The sequence below is a fragment of the Muscardinus avellanarius genome, assembly GCF_963383645.1.
Source record: "Muscardinus avellanarius genome assembly, chromosome: 10".
NCBI classification, from domain to species: domain Eukaryota; kingdom Metazoa; phylum Chordata; class Mammalia; order Rodentia; family Gliridae; genus Muscardinus; species Muscardinus avellanarius.
Genome location: NC_137796.1, coordinates 967,231 through 988,511, shown reverse-complemented (window position 1 = coordinate 988,511; position 21,281 = coordinate 967,231). Strand labels below are relative to the sequence as shown.

Genomic DNA, 21,281 nt, shown 5'->3' with positions numbered 1-21,281 from the left:
GTGAGCAGCCCTGGTGCGAGCCCAGGACTCGAAGGTCAGTAGGGATGCCGAGTAGACTGCTCACAGTCAGGCGCTCTGGCATGCTCCTGTGATTCTGCTTGAGAGGCTACGGCGGGAGGATCGCAGGATAGAGGCCAGCCTAGGCAATTTAGTAAGACCCTGTCTCAAAAGGAAAAAAAAAAAAGGCTGGGGACCTAGCTTAGTGGTAGCGCACCCCTGGATCAAATCCTTAATATCAGGAAAAAAAAGGGATTCTGCTCATGAGCTTGCGGGTGGAAAGAGACTTCTGTTGGGAACTGAGTAGAGACCATTTGTGTTACATTCTGGCAAAGAGCTTGGGTACATTTTGTCCAAGACCTGATACTTCCCGTGAGGCCCGAGTTTGCAGGGGATGGACTAATTAGGTGGGGAAATTCCAAGACAGCACAACATTCAGATAGTGGCATGGGTACCGCTGGCAGCTCTTACCCAGGTTTACTCTGAAAACTGGTAGCAAACAGCAGGGAAGACGGGTATGAAAAGTTTGAAGACTGGCAAGAAGAGCATGTAAAAAGTTGGCGCCAAAGAGGGTACGGCTCTGAAGAAATTGCCTTCACCGAAGAGAAGCTAGGTACTCCATGAGGGCAAGAGGAAAGATGCCCTGAGAGCATCTCAGAAACTGGCCAGACCCATCAACCTTAGGCTGAAGGGTATAAAGGTGAAAACTTGTCTGCAGCCCTGCCCCGGGGGCCCGGCTGCTGACTGAGAGCAGACAGCCACGGGTCCTCCATGTGGTGCTGGTTTTGCAGGAATGCAAAATGCAAGAGTTACAGGGTCATGGAGGCTCCCATCCAGATTCCAAAGAAAGCCTAGGAGGCCGGCCGGCAACGTGCGGCAGGGTCAGAATTCCTGCAGGCAACCGAGAGGGCCATGCATAAAGCTTTTTTTTTTTTTTTTAGGAACTGGGGGTTGAACCCAGGGGCATTCTACTTCTGAGCTACATCCCCAGCCCTATTTTTCATTCTTTATTGTGAAACAGGGTCTCACTGAGTTGCAGAGGGCCTCACTAAGTAGCTGAAGCTGGCTGTGAAACGTGATTCTCCAGTCTCAGCCTCCCGAATGCGGGGATTACGAGCGTGTGCCCTCACGCCCGGCTTGGTTTTTTATTTTTATAGGGGTTCACAGCTAAACGTTTGCTTGAGTCTCAGAGGAGACTTTGGCCCTGGCTGTTGGGATGATGAGGCAGCTGTTAAACCGTGGGGACTCCTGGTGATGGACTGAAAGAGTTTTTCACTGGGACGTGGGCAGGAGCCCTTGGGGGACAGAAGCGAATGCTAGGATTGAACCTGGAATGTCCCCCAGGTTTCACCTTTCCTTGATACAACGCTGGGGAAGTGACTGGATCAGGGCTTCTGACCTCCCCAGCGGGTTAACCCATTGATGGCTGAGTGAACTTGGGGTTAGGACCTTGCTGGAGGAAGCAGGTCACTGGCATGTCCCCCACTCCTGCCACCTCCTGGCTGCTAGGAGCTGACCGGCTGCCCCCATCACCCAACACACCGTGATGTCCTGCTTCACCTCAGGCCCAGAGCAACGGAGCCAGCCCACCATGGACAGCACCTCCAAAACCATGTGCCAAAATTAGCATGCCCTCCTCTCAAAACACTGACTACACACCCGCTCTCCAGCTGTGCTTCTCACACTGGCATGCACAGGCATTCCCGGGAGGGCAAGGGCCAGCCGCCCTCTGACCAGCAGGCTGGGGAGCCCCCGGGAAACCTGCATCCCCACAAGTCCCGCGGTTGACTGCTGCTGGTGCAGGGATGCCGCTGCGGCAGCCTCTGCCCTGCTGCTCCGGCCTGGCCATTCAGAAGCCATGGGAGCAGCTCTGAACCTGTGTCCACCCCCGAGTCCACCCCCACGTAGCAATGTGCCCGCGCTTACCAGCTTTCCTCCAGATCTCCTCGGGCATATAGCTGGAGAGGGTCCTGGGCATGAGCTCCCGGTGGATATCTGTAACACAGGAGGCAGTGTCACACACAGCGCGGGCCTTCTACGCTGGAGGTCCTCCCACCCTGGCCAGGGCCTGGGGCAGGGGCCATGTCTTTCCCAGGAGGAAGGGTCCCCAGATGTCTGGGGGGAGACTCTGCATCAGGGCAGGACAGGAAAAGGGGTGCTCTGGGGCTGAGTCTCCCTGGGCTCAGACCGGGCACGTCCTGGGCTCTCTTCATGGAAACCCTCGGGGCCTCCCAGCAGGCCAGGTGGGCCTGTGCAGTGGACTCTCACACCGCCTGGCTGGTGGCCAGCCCTCCTAGTGCACACCTAGCTGCGAGCCCTCGGGGCTGGCGGAACTGCTGAGGGCCCGGCCCGCGGCGGGCGCAGGGCCCTTCTTCATGTCCTCTGCATCGCTGTAGCGCCGAATCCAGTGGTTGAGCTCCTCGCGGTCAGCCTCCTGGCACCGGCGCAGCACCGTGAGCGACCGCCGCGTCTTCTCTACCATGTCCATGATGCAGTTCAGGAGCTGCGGGGAGTGTGGCCTCAGCACTGGGGCCCTGCATGCTGGACGCTTCCCACCCCACCCGCCCAGCTGGGGCCAGGACAGGGTCCCGGAGCCTGGCCCATCGCCGTGAGGGTAAGGGCTGGAAGCCCCCCTCCGCTGGCTATGGGCTCCGCGAGCGGCTGGGTCTGGGCCCCGCGAGGCCCCCTGGCCACAGTCTAGGGGTCCCGGCATCTGAGCGACGGTCCACGGAGGCTTGTTTGCACACGGGGTGACTCGGCCTCTCCTCGCTGACCCAGTGAAGGTGCCCTGCTGTGGACCGTGGGGACAGCGCCAAGGAGCCTGTCCTGGAACACTGGTGGGTGGGCCTGAGGAGCAGCCTCCTGCAGGTGCAGCAGGATATGACCCACCAGGCCTGGACCTGGGCTGCGACTCCCCACCACAAAGAGGCACAGAACACCCCAAACCTGCTGCGTGGCTCAGGCTGTGCCCCAGGGAGCTCCGAGCGGGAAGGCGGACCCGCTGGACAGCTCTGGGGCCTTCTCCCTGTTCCTCCACAGTGCCTAGACAGGCCTGTGGTGGACAGGAGGACTCACACAGGGGGCAAGTGGCCAGAAGGGCCAGGGCCGGTCCAGCTGAGGTGCTGAGCTGCTGTAGACCACACTCAGTGCCAGGCCCCCGGCCTCAGGCCCACAGCTGGGGGAGACCTCGGGACTGGCTGTGGCCACAGCCCTTGTGGACACTCACATTATTAAGGTGCTTCCACTCCTCTGCCCACTCCCGCTCCGTGAGCCTGTGGTCAATCACTTCCTCCTGCCGGGAGCCTGCCACCCCTGCAGGAGGAAGAGTGCACTCTCAGGCCATGCCCACACACAAAGCCCCTCTTATACCACAAGCCCCACCCACTCACCACCAAGCCCCACCCACACACCACCAAGCCCCACCCACTCAGGTAAGCCACACCCACAAGACCACACCCACACTCAAGCCCTATACATAGACCACACCCATGTACCGCAAGCCACACCCACTCAAGGCCACACCCATGCTCACAAAGCCCCACCCATGCCCAGGCCACACCCACCTCTGACCTCAAGCCCTGCACCTGCCCCAGCCTCACTCCCCACCTCCTGACAACACTCCTGGACTCTGCCCTTGGGAAGAGGAGTGGGGCAGGGGATTCTAGGCACTGACTGCCCCAGGGTGGTTAGGAGGCAGCTCATCATAAGGGAGGAAGAGACGAAGCAGGACCACCCCAGGCCCGAGCTCAGCCTCTAATCCAGCCCCTCTCACCCACTCTTCCCGCCCCACCGTGGAGTGAAGCTGCCACACACCTCCAGGGTCTGTCCGGGCTCAGCAGCCTCGGGCCTCCTGTTGCTGGCTCTCTGCAGCACGTGCTTACAGCCTCCCCTCAACTAACTGCACTCCTACGCATCCCCCAAAGCCCAGGTGGCAGACCCCTGCCATAGCGGCCCAGAAGTCTGAGAGTTCCTTGTCCCCGAGTCTCTGGTTGCCAATCAAGTGGGAGTCCTCCCTGCCAATTCTGGGGCCTCCCGAAGGCTGCGCGTCTGCTCTGGACAGGGTGGGTGTCCCTTTCACCCGTGTCCCCTGGGCTGAGCTATGGCCTGGGCGCTGAGGCTCATCTGCTGGGCCATGGGGAGCCAGCCCAGGTGCGGGCTCAGCCAGTTCCGTGGACAGACGGGGTCAGACAGAGCCCAGGGCTCCCTGGCCCTCATGTGCCACTCTGTGCCTCAGTTCCCTACCTGCCCGCCTCCTGCTGTGTGAGCACTTACAGGCTCACATGCACAGGAGCATGCTGGGGGGCAGAGCCTCCAGCCTCAGCCCTCGTCCCGCCTTAGCCCAGGGAGGCGCCTGTCACGTCCTGTCACGCTGAGGGAGGGAGGCGGGCAAGGGCCCACGTTTGCCTTTCGCACCAGAGCGGGTGGAGGCCAGCCCCACTGTGCCCTCCAGCCTGGCCTGCGAGGCTCTTAGGCACTCAGGCGCCGCCGCGGCGTCTGGTGCCTGGTCCGTGCTGACCCTCTGTGGCTGTCCCGAGATGTCAAATGATTCTGCCCGCCCCCATGGGGCCTGGTGGGATCCCACCAGTGCTGGTGGCCAGTGCCCATCCATGCTTCCCAGGGGCCAAGCTCTCTTTGGGGGCTGCCTCAGCCCCCAAACACCTCCCTCAAACTGCGGAGAGACTGGGCCGTGGCAGCCAAGGCACTGTCTACTGCCCTCCTTGTCCGCTGCGGAGCCGGGGCCAGTGCCAACGCCCCAACCAAAATAGTGGCTGGGATCTGCCCGGCAGCTGGCGTTTATTTTTGCATTAGCAGAAGCGGGTGGGAATTAGCACCTGCCTGACCCGGCCGTGGCCAGCCAGACGCTGTCACCTGCTGCCAGGCGCAGGCCCTGGGGCTTCCGTGGGTGGGGGCGGGGGACGCCTGGTAGGCCAAGGCCTCAGCTGACCCAGCTCTGGGACCCGGGCTGGCTGTTTCCAGGCTCCCCGACCCAGCTCTGGGATGCGGCTGGCAGTTTCCAGGTCCCCCTCCCAGCACCTGCATCAGAGCTGGGCCTATCCTCCTTTGGTCTCCTGCAGTGAGGACAGTCAGTCCAAACGGTGTGGTGGACACCTGGGTGGTCACTGAGCTCTCGGCTGGGTCACAGAGGAGGACACCGAGGCACAGGGAAGCTGCAGGCTGGCCTCACACGCGCAGGTGGGCACAGAGCCGCATATGCTCCCACTGCCCTGCGGGCACGTCCCCTCCCCCCCGCACGCTGCTTACCGAGCTGCCGCTGGCGCTCCCGCAGGTCCCGGGCGTCTGGGTGGCGGTAGGCGTCGCGGAAGTGGTGGGCCAGCGCCATGTCCTCCAGGCGGTAGTGCGGGGCCGGGGGCGGCGTGGGGTGGGGCAGCCCATTGCTGGGGCTGTAGCGCTGCGCGGGGCTCAGGGTGCAGGGCCGCTTGCTGAGGTGGTCGGGGTGCAGCGGGTCTCGGTCTGACCCGTTCTCTTTGGTCCTGGCCCAAAAAGCAGGCAGGGCTGTGGTCAGGGGCACAGCATGGACGGAGGCCTCCTCCCTGGGTCTCTGCTGGCCTTTGCCTGCCCCTGGCGGGTGGGCGCCTGAGGCTCCAACCTGGGAAGCCCAGCCCTGTGTCCAGGACATGGGGAGGGGACACAAGCCTCCTGTGCCCGGGCCGCCACACCTCCTGCAGAGCGGGACAAGCGCCTCTGAGCACAGCGAGAGGCTGGCCCACCTTCCTGCACAAAGGGGGTAACCGGCAACTTGTGCTGGAGACCCTCACTGAGCCTCCTGACCCCACGGCTCCCAGGGCACTCCCAGGGGAGGTTCAGCAGGACGTAGGGCCTGCCCAGGCCTCCTACCCGCCCACACCTGTCAGGCGTCTTCCTCTTGCCGTTCTCGTTGACTTCCAGCAGGAGCTCCGAGGAGTCGATGGGGGACGAGGTGCTGGCGTCCAGCAGGAGCTGCTCATGCTGGGCCAGGTACTGGGCGGGTGTCTGCTTGGCCAGGCGGGCACAGTGCAGGAGCTCGCGCTGGAGCAAGGGCAGGTTCGCCTGTGGGCAGGGAAGCGGCCGTGAGCGGGGCCAGGGCCCTGCCAGGGACACACTGCCCCAGCCCAGACCCCGGGTGCCAGGCTGGCCTTTTCCACTGTACCCCCCAGGGCCATCTGGAGAAGGAGGGAGGAGAGCTCACTACTAGTATCCCCCACTGGCATCCCACCCAAATAAACACTGTATTGTCCACGGTATGGAGGCCGGGAGACCCTGTGCACCCAGCTAGCCGTAAGCAGGGCCTGCACTGCTGGGAGGCCCCGCAACACCGCCCTCCGCCTGCTTTCTAGCAGAGTTTGGAGCTGGGACAAGGACTCAGCCCTGCAGCTGTGCCTGAGAGCGTGGTGCCGTGACCCCATGTTACCCACAGGGTCACTGGCGACAGGCAGTATGAGTTGGTGGGTAAGACCACCGTAGCACACAGGTTTGAAACGTAGACCCCACCTCAGGCTGGGGTCCTCCTGGGCCCCCCAGTCTTCCCTGAGCCACTGTGGGGAGGGTGGCAGGCTGCTCGGGAGAGCCAGCGGTCCTCAGCTTGTAAACACGACTCCCAACTTGCTCCTGCCTCCTGGCCCTCGGGTGCGCCGGCCGCTGACGGGCCACAGGTGCTTATCCCAGGCAATACCAGCAGCCGGGCTGCACACCCTGGGCTGTGGCCCCTGCCAACTCGCCTGTGTGGCTGGCGGGGTGGGACCAGTGCCAGCTGCTGCAGCAGGAGCAGGAGCTGGGAGCAGGGTCCCGGGAGGTGCAGAGCCCATTGACCCTCCCAGGGGCCTCCTCTCAGCAAGCAGGCAGGGCAGGGACTGTTTGGGTGGTGGAAACATCTGGATTCCAGGCCTGCTGGGACCAATGGACCTCAGCAGAGAGAGCAGGGCAGCATCCCTGAGCTCCGGAAAGCCCCACCGTCCTGCCTCGCACAGGGCAGGAGGGGACCCAGGGCCCAGCGCAGCAGCTGCACGCAGAGACGCACCACGACTCTTGGCTCGGGGACAGGAGCACAGCTCGCACAGCCCAGGGGAGGGGGTGTCCCCGTCCTGTTCCCAGGAGCCCAGGGCACTGGGAAGCTCCACTATGCAGAGGCTGGTTGACCTATGCTGGCCACAGAACACCCCAGGCGCAACACCACCACCGGAGCCAGGTTCTGGCACTACAGGAGTGCGCCAGCTCCCACGGGTGGACGCAGATGAGGAAACACCGTCCTGCACAGATGCCCAGTGGGTAGGGCCATGAGGTTCAGGGCTCCCTGCCACTGCTGAGTGGCTCCTCTGAGGCCAGCCTCGGGGGGCTCTGGAGTTGGCCCACCCTGGCTCGGCCAAGGGGCTGGTGGCCTTGGGCAGGTGGCTGCTCCCAAGGCAGAGGGGCTGTGGGGCGGACTTCTGGAAGCAGAGCTGGCCTTGACTCTAAGGTTTCCTACTCAGGCCTCCCGGCCTCCCTCAGAGGCTCCGTGCAGGAGAAGGCTCCCTTTATGTTCCTGGAAACTGGCCATCCTGGAGGCCTTGCCCAGCTGGCCCTCAGGCCCAAGGAGAGGGGCAATGCGGGCCCGTGCCCCCTGGGGCCGGCTGCAGGGCACCCCATGGGGTGTGGCTGTGGGGACAGTGAGCACTGATGGGTGTGAAGGGCCAGGCTGGGGCCTGGCCGGGCAGCGGGGACGCCGGGATGTCCTGCCCTGCTCCTGAGACAGATGGGCAGCTGACGCCACCCAGGACCTGGCAGCAGAAGCAGGAACACCGTCCCCAAAGCCGGCAGCGGCAGAGTCAGCAGCGAGCCGGGGAGGGAGGGATGGAGGGCCTCCAGGGCACAGTGGCCGGCAGCCAGGCGGCGGGCTCTGGTGCCAGCAGCTCCTGTTCTGTGGCCCGCCGGAGTGTGAGCCCGGCAGGGTGTGAGTGGGAGCAACGGGTGTGGTGTGGGGTCTTCCTGCAAGGAATGGGGCGGGGCAGGGGGCGAGGGCCTGGCCTGGGAGGCTGTGGGGGCTTGAGCGAGATCCAGGCCTGAATGAGCTGGGGGCCCGGGGCATCTGTGAAGGGGCCTGAGTCGCTCCTCACTAGGGGACACCAGGTCCTGACCCTGCTGCTGCCCAGGCTGACAGATGTGTCCCTTCACACAGCCCCCAGTGCCCCAGCTCACAGCTACAGAAACCCAGCACAGAGGGACAGGCGCCAGGCCAGCGGCCACTGCGAAGTGGGGACAAGGTTGCGCCTGGAGTGTCTGGTCTGACCTCAAGAGCCCCAGGAATCCCGAGGGGGGCAGAGCCCAGGTCTGCAGGAGGCGCAGCCCCGGCCACAGGCATGCAGGTGGCCCTGAGGTGTGGCTGGACAGCACCCCGTGGCCTCGAGGGACTCTGCGGGACATCACTGCCCAGACAGTCAGAGAAGCGCTGCCCTGCTCCCTAGCCTCAGACCCCATGGTCCCCACTCACTGGCTCCGTTTTAGGAATGGAGTTGCCCAGTGCCCCCACGGGTGTGTCTACAGCCTCAGCCCACTGTCCCCCGGGGTCCTGCCCATTTGGGAAGCTCTGCATAAACCGGGCCCATCTCTTTTTGCACACACGCGATCATGGGCATCTTCTCTTTTTTTTTGTTTTTGGTGGTACTGGGGTTCCTGGAAGCCCTTCTACCTCCGGGCTACACTCCCAGACCTATTTTTATACTTTTTAATTTGGAAACAGGGTCTCTTAAGCCAGCACGCGTGGCTTCGAACCTGCGCGATCCTCCTCTCTCTGCCTCCCAAGCGCGGGGATTACAAGCGTGCGCCACCACGCCCGGCATGATCATGGGCACCTTCTAAAACCAGAGCTTGATTCTGGGTGTGACTGGGCGGGGAGCCTGGGTGCCAGTGGACACCATGGCCTGGCTGGTGAGGCTCTGTCCCTGTTCACCTTCTGTGCTGCCCAGCCACACGCCCTCCTGCCTGTCCAGCTGTCTGAGGCCTCCCTGCTCCCTGTCCCAGCCACCCCAGCCCTTGCCATTCCTCCTGCCCCAGAGCCTTTGCACATCTGCTAACCACAGGACTCTGTATTCCCCACCCTCTGGTCCCCTTCCTCATGGAAACGCGTCCTGCTGGAGCAGCTCTCGCACGCATTCCCAGGTTCTGTAGTGATGGCGGCGCGCACCCTGGCCTGGCCTGCCTGCTTGCTCTCAGCTGCGTCCTGGGTCTCACGCGGCTCCTGGCACACAGCTGGTGCTCGAGGGTACCTTTGGCCAGAGAGGACACAGAGCTGCGCTGGGTCTGGCCTCAGCCTTAGCTAGAAGCGGTCAGCCCTGACTGGCCATCAGCTGTAGGGTCAGCGGGGCCTCTGCGGCAGGCCCGGGCGGTGTTACCTTCAGGAAGGGGATGACGAACGGCCGCAGCGGGAAGTTGGTGGCCTCTTGAAGCTTGGAGTGGAACTCCTCAATGGTCAGCGTCGAGTTCTGGGGAGAACATGCTCCCGTGAGGGCGCCGTGGGCATCGGGGGCCCGCCATCCCGTGCCAAGAGGGGGACTCACCACCAGCCCGAGCACCAGAGTGCGCACGCGCTCCCCGATCTCGGGGGAGATGTCGCCGCCGAACTGCTGCAGGGTGGTGAGGAAGCGCTTCAGCTTGCTGAGCTGCCGCGCCCCGCAGGCCGGAGGCAGGTGCTGTGTGGACAGAGCGGCCGTGGACGAGCTGGCCGGGCCATTGCTGAAGCCGCTGGGCGTGGATGGGGCACCGTGGACGGCTGTGGGCGAGTGGCTGCTGCCGTTCATCACTGCGTGGGGGAAGAGGGCGTGAGCACAGAGTGGCGCGGGAACCCTAGCAACAGCAGCAGGGGCCACCCTGGCCCGACAGTGCCCAGCCCTGCAGCCACGTCGGGCTGGGCCTCACGTATCCCTGCACAGGTGTGTACGGAGGCTGCCCTTAGGTGGGGGCCTCACGTGCCGATGGGGCCGCACAGTGCCTGCCATCACAGCGTGGCCTGAGGCTGGGCTCCACCACAGGTCAGGCCCCTCTCACTGGCAGAAGCTGACCCCCCAGGCTGGCTCTGGTTCTCAGTGTGAGCACGGAGGGGCCTCCTACCCCCAGGGTCCCAGGGTCCCACGGCTCACTCTCCGCTTCCTGGGGGTGGAGGGGCTCCAGAGCAAGAAGCTGCTCACCTGCTCCTGGGAAAGCCCTGCCCCACCCACTTTACAGCTGGCCCTGTGGGGCAGCCCCGGCCCCTCAGTACTATCGACTGTGCAGAGAGCAGAGGGCCTGGGCCCGGGACAGGCGGGTGCTGCCTGCCTGGGTCCTGTGGAGGCTGGCGCACCTGGCTGGCCCGCCACCGGGCCGTGTCCTGGGGCTCTGGTCAGCGCCTGGGGCCAGGCAGGGGCCCTGGCACCATGTGCCTGTTCCCTGTACCCTGCACCCCGGCCGGCCTCAGGGCCCAGCTGTGCCGGCTCTGCAGAAGCCTGGACGTCACAGGCCACTGTGCACACGTATGCTCCTGCACGCGCCCTCTTGCGGTGTGGTTCCGGGGTCTCCCGCCCGCCAGTGTCCTTGTGTAGCTGGCCCGAGCGTGTCAGGGTGTGGGGTCTGATTCACACTGCTCCCAAGGGCCAGATTCCTCGGAGGTTCCAGCTCTCTCTGCTTCTCCCCTCCTCCTCCCAGCGGGGACCACCAGGCTCCTCACCACATGGGCCACTCACTAAGCTGCCCATGGCCTCTGGGGCTGACCACTTGCTTGACACGGCGGCCTGGTGTGTCCCTGCCCAGCCCGATCTGGGCCCTGAGAGGTGACCTCTGCGACCTCCATGGACCTTGTGGTCTTGAGGGCCTGGAGGTGGGGTCCAGGTGGGCCGCACCCTGGCCCCTTCTGGGCCTCAGTTCGCCCAGCTGTGGCAATGGCCGGCTCCAGTCTCCCGTGTCTGTCCCTGCAGTTCTGGGACCTGACCTACTGCATCTCCCCAGATCTGCAGCTTCCTCTGTGGGCTTTGGACCCGGCTCACAGAGCCTGCCACCAGCCTCCACCTGGCAACTGACCTGCCCTGTCCAGCCTCCGTGGAGGCCCCGGTGCAAATGACTCATGGGCCAGGGCTGGTGTTCCCTGTCCATGTGGCAGGCAGGGCCACCGAGGCACGGACACCCACAGGCGCGCTGCTGCCCCTGAGCCACGGCCGACCTCGCCTTCCTCTGGGTTCAGTGGTCTGGGTCTGAGGTGGACCTGCCTGGGATGCCCCCAGGGTGAGGCGGAGGGAGTGTGGCTGCTGTCCCGTCCCCTTGGGTCCTGCCCTGGCTTGCTACCCTGTTCCTGCCCTGACAGTCACCGCCGAGGGCCCCAGAGGCCCCGTGTCCCGGGGACAGGAGACAGCCCTGCCGGGAGGTCCAGACATGCGTGTGAATAGACCTGAGCGGCCTCAGTCTCCTCGCCCCTCCAGCCTGAGAGTTGCCCCAGCGCGGTCTCCACCCACCTGCGCGGGCCACTGGCGGGCAGAACACGCGCATACACACTGCCCGCCTCTCTGCACACACCGCAGCACTGGGGCCTGGCGCGCCGACGCTGGGCTCAGCATCCTTCTCAACACAGCTCCCTGAGCAGCCGCCCCCCACCAGGACAGCACGTGCAAGCTGAGGAGCCCAAGGCACAGGGTGGACATGCCCAGCAGCAGCTGCACAGTGAGGGCGGGCGAGGGGCAGTGCCCAGCACGCGTCCAGCCCTGGGCCTCACCCTGAGGCCTCCCGAGCAGACCCTGCTGTGCGCTGTCTTTTCGCGGGCGAGCTATGGTTGACCCCACGCGGATGGCACATACACAGTCGAGACTGATGACGGCCACATGCACCACCAGCTGGCACGGGATGCCCTGTCGCCGGGAAGACCTAACCTTCACAGGGGGCTCACGTCTGGATGCTGATCCGCTGTCGCAGGACGGCGGCCTTCGGCGGCTCCTACACAGGCGTCGCCGTCCACACCGCCTGGACCTACCCGTTGCCCCTGCCCGGCCTGCGCCTGCCCTCCACCCGGGCGCTGGGTCCCCAGCGGCCTGCGCTGTGGCTGGCCGGTCCGTCCTCCCTCCCGCGGCTGCCGGGCAGTCTCGGCAGCTTGCTAAAGAGAAGCCGAAAATAGTCCCGGCACAAGTGGTTTGGTTCCCGCGACAGGTGTGTTGCTAAGTTAGACCGCACACGTGTCTCTGCGGAGGTTGGGGCACACGCCGGCACCCCTCGGCTCCCCCGGTGGGGTCGGGCTGGGACGGAGGAACCCCACAGCAGCCCCGCCGCCTCCCTGCTCTGGCAGGGGGCTCCCGGGCAGCTCCCCAGGCCCGGGAGCACCACAGTGGCCGCGTAGGAACCACACGGCCACACCGCCAGCCACAGAGCAGGCCGCCTGCCAGGTTCCAGCACGGCTAAGCTGGGCAGAGCAGAGACTTGAGAAGTGCGGCTGCCCGCCGCGTCTCATCCTGGGCCAGGGCCAGGGCCGGGGGCCTGGGCCGTGCAGCTGAGCCCACCAAGGGCCAGGAAGGCGGAGCACCTCATCTCAGCCCCTGTTGCTGGACCCTGCCTGCCCTGGTGGTGTCCCTGGTGATCTGTCTCCCCTGGCAACTACATCCATGGACCGTGGCATTTGCCAGGCGCCGTGGCGACCGCTCTGCCAGCCCCGTATTGCAGACCACCCAGGCACTTAGCACCACGATAGCGGCCGCTTCACGAGTCAGGGACGGCAGAAGTGGCCGTGCCTGCCTAAGATGGCCCTGCCAGGGACAGTGGGAGATGGGGCCCGGGCCGCGGCCTCTACTTGCCCCAGAGATCTGGGCCTGGCTGCTGAGAGATGACTCGCTCTGCCCCTCGCCTGCCCCGTTCTGCTGCTGGGGACAGGGGCTCAGTACCACACGCCCTGCAGGACAGCATCTGTAGGACCTGGCGCACCTGGCGGCTGCCTGGCCCCACCACCCCCATCCTGCTCGGAGCCCGTGCCCTCTTCCCTCTTGGAGGCGGGGACTCAGCAATGGGGCACGGAGGCAGTGGAGGTCTGAGGCGGGAGGCCACGCTTTCTCTTATTTTACTCACAGAGGCAGACCATGGACCACTTTAAGTAGCCATGAAAACGGCCGTGGAGCGGAGACGTCGCAGGCCCGTCCTCTCCATCTGTAAGCAAAATAAGAAGAAGACGCGTCAGGAGGGCGCCGCGCGGGCCTCCCCCGCGCCTGTCACCCTGGGGCCGGGCCATGGCCGCTGGCCTCGGGCCAACGCCCGGCAGATGACGCGGCTGGCCAGGTAGTCTCCAAGGGCCATTTCTGGCAGGACCCTCCAGGAGCATTCTAGAACTGTGGCCTCTCCTCTGGTTCTTCCAAAGCCTTCCTTCCCAAAGCGTAGCACTGACCTTAAAGGATTGGGCCCAAGCAGTGTTATTTATTTATTTTTGTGGTGCAGGGGATGGGGTCTAGGGGCATTCTACCTTTGAGCAACACTCCCAGCTGGATTTTTTATTCTCTATTTTGAAACAGGATCTCACTGATTGCAAAGGGCCTTGCTAAGGGTCCATGAACTGCGATCCTCCGGTCTCAGCCTCCCGAATGCTGGGATGACAAGCGTGCGCCACCACGCCCGGCTGCAATCCGTGTTTTAAATGAGAGATTGAGGAATGCCGTCTCAGGACAGAGCCCCAGGCTTGAGCGGCCCCTGCAGTGGACAGACCTGCTGTCTCAGTGCAGTCAGTGGTGGAGGCCGGAGGGACACGGGGTGGGGGCTCTATGAGCAGGAGTGAGCCCCCTGTTCTCCGGTTCCTTCCGTCTCTCAGCCCTCCAGCCACCTCCCCAGCCACACAGCGACTTCAGCTCCAGGATCAGCCTGTGCTGGCCTCGGCCCACAGGGTCAGGTTCAAGGTCAGCCTGGCCTTGGCTCCCAGGCCGCCCCAGGTGCTCTGCAGGAATCCGCGGCAGCTACGGTGCCAGCAGGTGCTGGGGGCGGCGAGCCACAGCTTCCAAGGAGTCACAGGGATTAGGGACCAGCCTGAGGCCACCTTGGAGCAGCCGCAGCCTCCGACGGACGCTCCCTTCAGAGCGGTGAAGCAATGGCTGCCAAGAGGACAGCCGCTCTCATGCTTTGGAGATAGAGCTGGACCCTCACTGTGAAAGGCCACCTCGAGGTGGGGGGGCTGGGGGCAAGGGCATGGGTCCCAGCCACAAGCACACAGCACCCTCGCCTCTGTTCACGGGCTTCACAAGGGCGAGCCTGCGGGCCTCACGGGTCCCAGTTGTGTTCCCAATCAGGAGCGTCCGGCCCAGTGGCCAGGACTGTGGGACATGGGCGTCTGGTCCGGGGAAGTAGTCTGGGGAGGCGCCCCTCGGGCTCCAGGGCCCAGGACTGGCCGCACTTGGTCTGTCTTCCCCTCTCGGGGTCTGAGGGCACTTGGGGGCCGGGGGCTCGGGTGGCACCCTGGCCTGGGGGCTGAGGTCCCTGCGGCCGTATGAGTGGCTGAGTCTGCCGCACAAGGTCTGCTAACCACGCACAGCTGACGACCCTTTCCCAATGCCAGCCTGGAGCCTGCAGCCTGGAGGTGCGGACTGTTCTGTCAGGCGGTGTGGTGATTCAGCCGGCCACAAGACTGAATATGAGAGACGCTGCGGCCGACCTCAGGCTTGGAGGAGTGCAGCCACAGGCGGGCCAAGCCGGCCTGGAGGACCACCACCTCTGGGCCTGTGAACTCCGCGGGCACAGAGCCCCACGGTGGGGCCCCTCCAGCTTCAAGAGCCAGGCCGCGCTGTGAATGTCGGACCCTGGCCCAGATGGACCCACAGGATGTGGCGTCCAGAATCTTCAGGTAGGAGGGTGTTGGGTTTGAAGGTCCACCATGGGCTTACATGTTCCAGGTGTCCCTGACGCCAGGCCGTAGTTAGCCCCAGAGCTGAAGCCCACAACCAGCATCAGGCTGGCCCGCCTCAGACTGCTCGCCCCACAGACAAGTCTCTCTAGGGGGTTCACACAAAACATTCTGTGCATGATGCTCACGTATGATGTTGATGCCCAGCTGGGGGGCGGGACCAGGGAGGAAGGGCTGGGCCAGGGGTCACTAGGCCAAGGGATGGAGGCTGCTGGACGCGGCTTCTGTCTCTGAATGGAGGCCTGTGGCTTTTGCCCTTCTCCCACCAGAACCACGCTCCTGAGCCTCTGGACTTGGGCCAGGGGATGCTGTCCCCCACACTGGCCCAGGCCTGGGAGTCTTCCTCCTCCCATTTTACCAGGACCCCCTAATCTCTGCATCACAAGTTCTCAAAGATGAGGGGCTCTGGGGTGGCTCCAGCCCCAGGCCCCAAGCGCACCCAGCGCGGCCCACTGAAGCCCTCTGCCCAGGGCCGAGAGAGCAGAGCCCTGCAAGAGGCAGCGTCCTGTGGTCCCGGCCAACTGCCTCAACACGTGTCTAGCAGCCGAGTCTGGTGACCCCGGCCCTCAGCCCTCCCTCCCTCACACTCTGAGCCCCTCCAAGACTGGAGCTGGCGCCAGGCCCCTGCTGTGGGGCTGGTGCGCGGTGACCTGCCGTGTGACCCCGCGGATGCTCCTGGCCCCTCTGGGCTCACGTTTGGAGCCTCCCAAGTGTGGCAGGAAGCGCAGGGCCTAGCAGCCCTGCCATCTGGGCACGACGCAGTCACGGAGAGAGCTGAGGCTGCAGCTCATTAGGTCCTACGGCACCCGCTCCATGGCTGGGGACCCAGGCGGGGAGGGGGAGCCGCTTGCCCGCAGCCCCCCAGCAGGGAACTAGCCGAGCTGGGACTTGAACCTCCAAAGCTCCTGACCCTGGTACAGAAACCCAGCCGCCCCCCCCAGGCCACCATGCAGGGTGGGGCCAGGCTACTCACGGGTATGAGGTGTGAAGGGCGGGGGTCTCGTGGCCCCCTGGGCTGTGGCGGGCGGCGGGGGCGGCATGCTGGGAGGAGAGGACCGGGGCTGCGTCTTCACTTCGGCCGGGGAGTCGGGCATCGCTGCAGCCTTCCTCCTGTCCGCTGGATGGTGGGCAAGAGGAGAGAGAACACAGGTGAGCCGGGGAGAGCAGCCTGGCCGAGGTCCAGGGCGTCCACGGGCCTCCAGTTGACTTGCCTCAGAGGCCCCAGGTGCACGCACAGGTGGCTAATGTCTTACCCGGACGCTGGGGCAGACCATTAACCCATTTCAGGTGGGTTGGGCTTGTTTTCTACAGACCAGGGAGTCTGGGACACCCCAAGGTAGGTCCCCAAACCCGGCCTCCAGCAGCATCCCTGGGGGCCATGCGCAGACATGCCCCACGCCCCTATGCTGAGCTGACGGTGGTCCTGCGTCTGCACTTCCAACATGCCCAAGTGAGGTTGCACCCCCAGCCCCACTTCCAGATGCTCAAAGGCTCCTCTGGGGTCTGCAGGGAGCGCGCCAGGTGGCCCTTAGGACAGCCCAAAGGGAGGGTGCATCGATTCGAGACCTCCTGGGCCTGGCCGCAGGCTGGCGGGCAGCGCCACCTGGGCCAGAGACACCGGGGCCTCCGCTTAACTGGCCCCATGTGACCAGACAGCTGCTGAGGTCTGAGACTCTGCCCAGGCTCAGGTGCATGGGGAGAGGACAGAAAGAAGATGATGGTCAGGGTGGACCCAGGACTCGAAGCACTCTGGCCTCCGGCAGGCAAAACCCTGAAGATAGGCCCTGGGCTGGCCAGGGCTGAGGAGGCCTGAGCCAGGGCTGGTGGGGGACGTGCCTGGCCGGTATGCGAACCCCAGGCCTCCCCCTTCACCTAAGTCAAGGGCACACAGGAGAGAGAGCCAGGGCCAGGCTTTGAGGTGGCCCAGCTCCTCAGGACGCGAGGGGAGCGTCCTCTGCCCTAAGCAGAGTGAGGGCTGCCCCGTGACCGCCCCACCAGGCAGGTCCGCTAACACCCATGAGGTCTCTCCCCGGGCCAGCAGGGGTGAGGGGACGGGCTGTCGCACAGGGCTCCACGCTGCCTGCCCTTGTTCCGTGACTCTTACCCTAGGCCATGCATGGGAGGCTCGCATGGGGGCCGGCCGCCCAGCTCTGCGGGTGATGAGCAGACGACATTTACCTCGGTCACTGCCACACACTGCCCTCCCTGTCTCCCCCCACCGTTAGAGAGCTCAGAGGCACTGAGGCGTGCCTAGCGCCCCAAGGCACGAGGCCTGGGGAATATGAGGGGCCCGGGCGGCGGCACCTGCCGGCCTCAGCTGCAGCCACTGGCCTCACTCCCGCGGGAGCCCTGCCCCTCCCTGCACCCGCCTGTCCGCAGCCTGACGGCTGGGCACACGTGTGGCCGCAGCTGTGGCGACCTGTCAACACCACGCCCGACTGCGGGGCTGCCGGCCAGTCCCTGGTGACAACCAAAGAAGGCAAGTGAGGCCCTTGGGGGAGCCTGTCCCACCAGCACCCGCCCACCAGGCGGCAGGAGGACACGGTGGGCCGCAGCGAGGCGGGCATGGGCACACGCTGCGTAGCATTCCAAGCCCTCCTAGGGAAGTGACCAGGTGACCAGGCGGGAGCATGCCTGTCCCACATCACAGCAAACCGTCCCACGTGTCATGGCACAAAGGCTTGGAGCGCCACCCGCATGCCCACGGTGTTCCAGACTTGGAGGACGCATGGTGCCCCGCTGGCGTCCTGTGACCGGCCAGTGGGACGTAAGGTCACCCTCACTCTGGGGAGATTCCCAGGCGCCCGCTGAGGGCTGCCAGGCCCAGCGTTCTGCTCCCCGCTCACTGTGTCCCCACAGAAACCCTGCGAAGCTGGTGGGCCGCTGGTCCCTCCCGTAGGGGGCCAGGCACATGGAGGAGACTACCCTGCCAAGGTCAGCCCGCTCCCTGGTCTGCAGCCTTGCAGTCCAGGAGGTGCAGGAGCTCATGACACCCCCGGCAGAAGTTCCCAGGCCGGATACAGCCGGGCCCTGTGCTTCCTACAGACACCTGCCCGGGGCCGTGGGGGACATGAGGCCCAGGGCCCCCGTTTCCACAGACAACCCCAGGTTCTTCCAACAGTCTGCGAGGCTCAGCCAGCTTCTGAAACCACTGCGTGGGCTTTGGGCAGCCGCAGAAGCTTCTAGGGTTTATAGCTAAGGGCAGAAAAATACACTGAGGCCAACTTTGTGGAGGAATTGCTCCCATGCTGCCCACCTGGTCCAGGCCTCAGAGACTCTCTGCAGCACCAGGTGCGTCACACGGGCCTGTTACCACGCCAACGGAATAGGTGGAGAAACTGCTCATTTCAGACAGGGAATGGCAGGGCCTGGGTCTGAGGCCTCCTGTCCCGCCGGGTCCCCTACAGCCCCGTAGCACACCGCAGTCAGCCGGAGATGTCTCCAGGCTAGACTGGCTGAGCCCCAACAAGAGAGAGGCTTCCTGGAGGAGAGCCAGCCAGCTCTCCTGTGGTCTACCAGCAGCCCTCCGAGGCCCATCTCACAGGCGGGGAGACTGAGGCACGGGGTGCTAAGTGGCTGAGCAGCAGGGTGGCTGAGAGGCTCCTGCGGGGCGCCCTCAGAGCAGGGGCCTCCCCCTGCAGTATAGCCAAGTCCCTGGCCTCCCCTCCCCGCGGGGCTCCTCCCAGTCCCTCGGGTGTCCCCTAGGACGGGGCCTTTGTCTGGGGCTTGGGTCACCACATGCCCCCGCGGGGCACGACTGAATGGGGTGCCCTGGTGTCACAGCCCCACTCAGCCCCAAAGGGGCCAAGGCAGCCAGTGCGCCCTCCAAGGGGAAGCGGGCAGGAGAGGTCCCCAGTACGGCTCCTGCCGGCGGCTTCCTGTTCCCGCCCTGGAGAAGATTCCCAGGCCCAGCCGTTCCCAGGGCCCTGGGGAGCCCCAAGCCTCCAGACGGCTGCCCAGTTCCCAGCCAGCGTCACCAAGCTGTCCGCAGAGGCGGGCTCTCCAAGGCGGGGGAGGGGGGGTGGGAAAGGACACAGAATGTGCCGGAACGGGCCGCCCCATCCATCACTGTCCATCCGCCAGCGGTTCCCAGCCGCCCTGCCCAGCTGGGAACTGGCCACAGCCCGGCGCTCTGCCGGGGTTCTGGAGCCTTCCGCAGGACGAGGGCTGTTAGGCTCCAAGGCTGTGCCCCCGACCCTGCTCTGCCCCTCGCAGCCCGAGTGCTGCGTCCTCGCTGACCCGTGGTGGCCTGACATTGCACCCACCCCCTGTGCTCTGTGCACATCACCAGCTCATCCCACCCCGTGAGGTCAGCACTGCACCGCAGAATGGGCAGCTGGGCCTCGACCCCATGCCCCCGGAGACCGCCCTCGGTGGGGTCCTACACACGCTCCCAGTAGAGACTGGCCAGTGCTGCTCCTGGTGGCCAGGTGGTCGCCCCACCCAGTCCTGGGCTGACCCTCTGTAGGCCCCGGAGGCCGGGATGGACCTGGGTCTGCCAGACCCAGGATGCAATGGTCCTCTGCCCCTGTAGCTGTTCTACTCGCCACTCCGGCCTCACGACCTCTGCAACTACAGCCCCTCTGTAGGAGTGCCGGGCTGCCCCAGGCCCTCGGCCTTTCTTGGGCACCTGCAGCCCCCCTGCAACCCCCAGCACCTGCCTTCAGGGAGCTGGCTCCTGCCTGGAGCTTCCATACTGGTCCCACCAATGTGGCCGAGGTCAGCTTCAGGAGAGCCTGGCTCCGTCCTTGTCGGTGGCTGTGTCCCCGGCACCTATGACTGAGCCAGATACACAGCAGGTGCTTAGGAAATACTTGCTGTGTGGTGACCATGAGGGCCCAGGGAGACAGCCCATTGGTGGGGGCACCGTGCCAGCCTGCCTGGCCTGGTGTCCCACAGAGCCCTGTCTGGAGGTCTGGTGTCTGGTGGCCCAGCTCCACACAAGGCCATCCACAGATGCCCTGGCCAGACTGTGGGCAGCCTGGCCCAGGGAGGGACCCCGGGAGCCTCCCCCATGCCAGGCTAGCCAGGGCCTCCACGGCCTTAAGCAGAAACCTGTGACCTGCCTCGCCCTCCCTCACCAACAGCCCCCAGAAGGTCCACTGCACCCCACTTTACAGATGAGGAAACTGAGGCCCAGGGGAGTGACTTGCCCAGATACACAGTGAATAAGGTGGGGTCTTGTAGGGACTCGGAGAACCCTGAGTCCACCATGGCTCCCCAGTTCCTCCCAGTCAGCTCCCCACGGCACCAAGAGGCACTCGGGTCTCGGTGGTCCCTCGTGGCCATCCGCGCGACCTCGCCTCCAGGTGTCCAGCACAGTCCTCTGGGTCTCCCTGACCACTGCCCAGGCCCACTCCTGCCGTGGCGCGGCCCAGTGACGGAGTCCGAAGTCCTTCTACTCCCCGGAGGCCCCCAGCCAGGCACCGCCACACCCAGTGGGAAAGTGGGGACCCGAGGGGCGGGGCCCACAGCTCAGCGAGGCTGCCAGCCAGGGAGCCACGGCGTCCCTCCCCTCACTCTGTCCCCCAACCCTCCCAAAGCCCCATCTAGAACCAAGTGACCCTGACGCTTCTCACGCTGGACACCAAACTCAGCTAGCACTCAGCCCCGGCCCAGGCGCATCCCCCAGGGCCAAAGCCACCCACGGAGTGCCACGCACTTCAGCCCAACCTGCAGAACCCACAGGGCCACCGTGGGCCCAGCGTGATGCTGCCGGCCCCAGGGTACACACCGCCCTGGCTGTCCTGAGCAGGAGCCCCAGGCGGGACCTGGCAGCACTGGTGCTGCAGGGAGTCCCCACCCTAGAGCCTCGAGCCCAGACAACGCCCGAGGGACCTTGGGCTTGCCCTGAGCCAGTGGCGAGGGGCACAGAAGTGCCTTGCTCGGCTCCCGCTCCCTCGGCAGGGCTCCCTGGGGCCTGGTGCTGTGGACCTCTGTCCTGGGGCCTGTGGTCCGGCCATATCTGTAGTGGGGATCTCAGGGCAGCTGGAGCCATCTCTGACCGGGACAGGCTCAGGGGTGTGCCAGGTCTCCTGCAGCCTCTAGCAGGAATGCGCCACACAGAGGAAGCTGGGTGCCACCCTCAGGTCTGCACCCATAAGGCCAGGGCTCCCACTGAGGTGAAGGCCCCCAAGACCAGGGTCAGAGGGGAGGGCTGGGCTTTGATCCCAGGCCCTGCCGGGCAGGGCGGCACAGCCCTAATGAGTCCCAGGCGCTGACGCCCGAGCGGCTGCCCACATCTGCTTCCCCTTAAGTTCTCCACGGAAGATGAATAAGTAATAATATAAAAATAAAGGGATTAGTATTCCCCCTCCATTGGCTGGCGGGCCCTCCCGCCCCCACAGGGACTCGAGCCAAGCCCGGATTCCTCTCGCCCGTCCTGTCCTGTCCTCGGACGCCTGACCCAGGATGGACCATCCTGTGGCTGTTA

The 21,281-nt window shown here is 65.1% G+C and overlaps 1 protein-coding gene across 2 annotated transcripts in view; it reads right to left on the bottom strand.

The window, feature by feature from the left end:
• Positions 1–21,281, bottom strand: part of CBFA2T3 (CBFA2/RUNX1 partner transcriptional co-repressor 3) — a gene marked incomplete at both ends in the record, with an annotated part of 65,281 nt that overhangs the window by 2,282 nt on the left and 41,718 nt on the right. The window contains 9 exons of one of the 2 annotated variants that reach the window (XM_080702702.1): positions 1,924–1,992; positions 2,302–2,500; positions 3,224–3,309; positions 5,260–5,489; positions 5,864–6,045; positions 9,360–9,449; positions 9,525–9,766; positions 13,036–13,113; positions 15,822–15,965. In XM_080702702.1, coding sequence (XP_080558828.1) covers positions 1,924–1,992; positions 2,302–2,500; positions 3,224–3,309; positions 5,260–5,489; positions 5,864–6,045; positions 9,360–9,449; positions 9,525–9,766; positions 13,036–13,113; positions 15,822–15,965 — 1,320 coding nt within the window. Of the gene's footprint in view, positions 1–1,923; positions 1,993–2,301; positions 2,501–3,223; positions 3,310–5,259; positions 5,490–5,863; positions 6,046–9,359; positions 9,450–9,524; positions 9,767–13,035; positions 13,114–15,821; positions 15,966–21,281 lie in introns of those variants that run through there. The other variant, XM_080702703.1, reaches the window with a different exon arrangement.